Source organism: Palaemon carinicauda, chromosome 2, assembly GCF_036898095.1.
Source record: "Palaemon carinicauda isolate YSFRI2023 chromosome 2, ASM3689809v2, whole genome shotgun sequence".
Classification (NCBI taxonomy): domain Eukaryota; kingdom Metazoa; phylum Arthropoda; class Malacostraca; order Decapoda; family Palaemonidae; genus Palaemon; species Palaemon carinicauda.
Window position 1 is genome coordinate 55,442,575 of NC_090726.1, and position 4,524 is coordinate 55,447,098.

Consider the following 4,524-nt stretch of genomic DNA (forward strand, 5'->3'; position numbering starts at 1 on the left):
TAAAAATTGAGCATGATATAACAAAAAGACACCTTTTACCTTGACCCCAATCACTCCCTAAATCTAATCCATTTGTCCTTGGATTATGGGCAATCATCCCACCAAACTTCATGAGATTCGGTTAAATGGTTTTTGAGATATGCGAGTCACAAACAAAAATAAATAAATACATGAGTATCAAAATTTAACCTTCTGGCGAAGGTAATAAATTTCGGAGTCAACACTTCCACTTCCGTCGTTTTCGTTTCCAGAAAAACTGGACAAAACCGTTTTCGCTAAATTGTCCGAGTGACACAGAGTTACTATGCGCCAATATAGATCGTGAAAACGAAAATTACCGTCAGGAAGATAACAAAACGCATATATACTACAAATTAGCAAATATTCCGAATAAAATCACAAAATTCCGATTCTTTTAACATCCGTTTCTTACGTGAAAGACTTGTATAATAAATCTCAACAACAACAACATCATTATTACAGAACATTAAGGGTAACGAAATACCTAGAATATTTAAGTGGGGGCGTGGCTAACATTTAACCTAAAGACCAACACAATTGATAACGGAGACGGCTGGAGTATTTGCAAACCTTTCATAACATTTCTATAGAAAATAGTTGCGTAGTTTCTAAAGCGAATGTTTAATGTGTTAGTATTCATACTGTGTATGTATAAATATTTTATATGATTTACGAAGCCTACTCGAACGAGAAATTAGGCAAAATATGTATATTTATACTAAGTAGATATTTCATTTGGTTTGCACTATTTTGAACGTCACCTTCAATACATAATCGTAAAAAATACATTTAAAATTCTGTCCAATATGGCCGGACAATTCTTTGGTCCTTATCTACATAAAAAAATACTATGTTGAACACTTTCTCTTATTTGCTAATTATTGGTTATTCCGATATAACCAGTTAATTTTCTTGACTACAATCGAACCTTTACCGTTTATAGATAAAAATATCGCCCTAATATAAAGATAAATAGCAAATTTATGACCGAAATTGACACGGTACTTCAAGGGAGAGAGGGAAAGAAAATGGCAGCAACTAACATGCAAATGAACGTCGCTGATGACGAATGTGATGACGGATGCAATGAGGGCAAGTGTGGGTATTGTGAGAACTTAGTCGAATTTGGGATACAATGTGATGAATGCCGAAGATGGTACCACAATGAAGTAGCTTGCTCAAATTTAAAAGATGCCACAAGTGTGATTTTTGAAAGCAGGAACATCATTTATAAATGTTCAAGATGTGTTGAGATTGCAAATCCCAATGGTTCATGGGTCAGGCAATCATGGGAAAACATGACGAAACTAAGAATCAACATGGAAGAGATGAAGGTAAATGTACAACGACAGATGTCAGATTTTATTGATATGATAACTGCTTAATACACCAATATGTGTCATGAAATTGTTGAGATGAAAGAGAAACTTACGGAATACGAACTAGAGAATGTGACCAAGACCACATATGCAAGTAAGCTGAGGTCAAAGAATACTTTGGTCATAAAATCTACGGAGGAAAATATGAAGGCTTCAGAGATCAGGAAAACAATCATGAAGAAGATAACCACGGATGTTGAACAGGCCAAAACCTCTAAACAAGGCCACTTGGTAGTTAATTTTGCCGATAAAGTTGTGTTAGAAAAGGCTAAAAATGACTCAGAAGAGGTCAAGAAAGACATTAAGGTAGAAGTGGATAAAAAGGATCTACTTAAACCGAAGATCAAGGTCTGCAATATTGATGAAGATGATATAATGGCTAGTATAAAGGAGAAGAATGAATGGTTGAATGATGTGTGAAAATGAAGAGGACTTTAAATTGATCAGGAAGTTTATATCAAGACATAGCGGTAAATCACATGTCATTATTAAGTGTAGTCCAACTATCAGGAAAGTTTTCCGTAAAAAGGACGATAGAGTATATACCACGTATAGAGGATGCTGTAAAATTTATGATTCCTACAATGTAGTTCAGTGTTATAAATGCCAGGAATTTGGTCATACTGCCGATAGTTGTAGTAAGACTCAGGTATGTGCCAAGTGTAGCCAGGAACACCGAACCAGCGATTGTAGTGTTAATACGTAAAAGTGTCATAACTGCTCAAGGAGGAATTACAGTGATACGAATCATAAGACATATGATGAAAACTGTAAAGTATACAAGGAGGAGCTTACCAGGATAAAAAAAAATGAACCGATCATGGAATCTAGCCCATTGGTTAAGTGTGGTCTGATAGATATTCAATCGGTGGGAATAAAACCATAAAGATTAGAAATCTTATTAATGAAATGGAATTAGATTTATGCTTATTAACGGAAACTTGGTTGCAGGGAAATATTAGTGATAACTCAAAGATTCAGGAGATGACACCGTGTACTCATGATTTCTACCACGTACCAAGGAAGGATAAAACTGGAGGAGGAGTACGGTCTTCGTGTCGAAAACCTTCTCTAGGGTTTCTATCATGAATGAAATAGTATTTGAAACGTTTGAATATATCTATTTAAAATTGACAAGAAACAGTAAAGTATTGAATATAATATCATTGTATAGACCGCCAGGGAGTAATATGAAGAAATTCATTGAAGAATTTAGTGTTCTTGTGGGTGTGGTGGACGATATTAAAAATACGTTAATTGGTGGAGACTTTAATTACTGGGTAGATGATGAAAATGATAATAAGGCTAAAGAACTCAAGGAAGTATTTGAGATGTTTAATTTAATAAACAGTGTTTTGGTATCAACGTCAGTAGGTGGTCATACACTCGACTTGGTCATATGTGGGAAAGATTCTGACCTAATAAGAAACCTTGAAGTTGAACCAGACTTTGAGATCTCAAAAACACAAACTCATCACTTTTGATATTAATATAAATTGCATCAGAGTATTGAAGAAATGAATCACATATAGGGAACGGGAAAATTTCGATGCTGAGAATTTTAGTGAACTTAGTGTAGAGCAAATGTTTTGTGAGAACATACAATGTGAACATATGGTAGATAGAGAATGTGTTGGGTGTTATACCAAATATATAATTACAATTTTGGAAAAATGTATGATACCAAGTGTCTTATAAAGAGCAAACAAATAGTTGTACACGAAAATGTTAGATGGTATAATAGTGAGCTATTAAAGGCAAAAAGACATAGACGTAAGATGGAAGGTAGATGGAAAAGAGCCAAATCCTTACAAGCCAGAAATCTATATAATAAGGCCAGAAATGACTATAAAATCCTGTTAGAAAAAACAAAAAGAAAATTCTACAACGGCGAAAGTAAAAATACTAATAACATGAGGGAGTTTCACAAAAACCTAGATGATTTGATGGGATTAAAGAAAAAATATGTCTTGCCTGAAAATGTCTGTGCAGAGAAATTTGCTATATTCTTCAATGAAAAAAATTTATAAAATTTATAGAGGTTTCCCCCAAAATCAGCTAGATGGACAGTCAGTTATGCCAAGTTAAAAAAAAAATTAAGGAAATAAATATGCGTGACTTGTTAAAGGTTATGAGAGAGATGAAGAATACATTTTGTGGAAACGACCCTTTCCCAAATAGTTCAATAAGTGAAGCTCCAAACAAGCAAGTTGTATATAATATTTACCTAAATATAATTAACCTAAGTATATCACAATCCAGTTTTCCTAGCTGTGAAAAAACTGCGTTGATCAAACCAATATACAAAGGAAAAGGTGATGTAAACGAACTAAATTCATATAGGCCCATTTCAAATTTATCCTACATGTCAAAGCTTATTGAACAAATCATAAGTGAGCAATTATGGGCACATATTGATGAGTTAGAGGTATTCCCGGAAAATCAATCGATCTACAGAGCTAATCACTCTACAGAAACTACCTTAAGCTCAATAATGAATGACATGATAGGTCTTCTTGATGATGGAAAGTGTGGAATTTTGATTATGTTAGATCTTAGTGCTGCCTTCGATACTGTTGTGCACGAGTACTTACTTGACGACTTAATGTCCATTGGTGTAACCGAGGAAGCACTGGAATTTTTGCGAAGCTACTTAATGAACAGAAAGACTATTGTAGAAATTTCTGGAAACCGATCTAGTGAGAGAATTCTTATGAAAGGTGTACCACAGGGTAGTGTTCTGGGCCCTATCTTGTTCAACATATATACTATCGAGCTATCACATATCTTGAAAAAACAAAAGGTGGGCTTTAAAGTATATGCAGATGATACTCTGTTCTACCTTTCCATTTCAACAACACAAGATACAAAGGAGAAAATTGATGAGATAATGACTGAAATAAAAACATGGATGCAGAGGAAAAAGCTTAAATTAAATAAAGATAAAACAGAATGTATGTTTTTTGGCACAAATGTGGCTTTGAAGAATTACCAGTTATTTCAAAGTATAAAAATGGGTGACGCTGATGTTAGGATTGTGCCTGTTGTGAAAAATTTGGGTGTACTGATAGATTGTAATTTGTTAATGAGGGATCAAATAGTGAATACAGTGAAAGTGTGTAAC

The 4,524-nt window shown here is 34.1% G+C and overlaps 1 protein-coding gene across 1 annotated transcript in view; it reads left to right on the forward strand.

Annotated features, from left to right (window-relative positions):
• Nucleotides 1-1,415: 1,415 nt before the first annotated feature.
• Nucleotides 1,416-4,524, forward strand: part of LOC137616641 (nucleolar protein 58-like) — a 7,357-nt gene continuing 4,248 nt past the window's right edge. The window contains exon 1 of the mRNA XM_068346558.1: nt 1,416-1,748. Within this exon, the coding sequence (XP_068202659.1) occupies nt 1,416-1,748 (333 nt within the window). The remainder of the gene's footprint in view (nt 1,749-4,524) is intronic.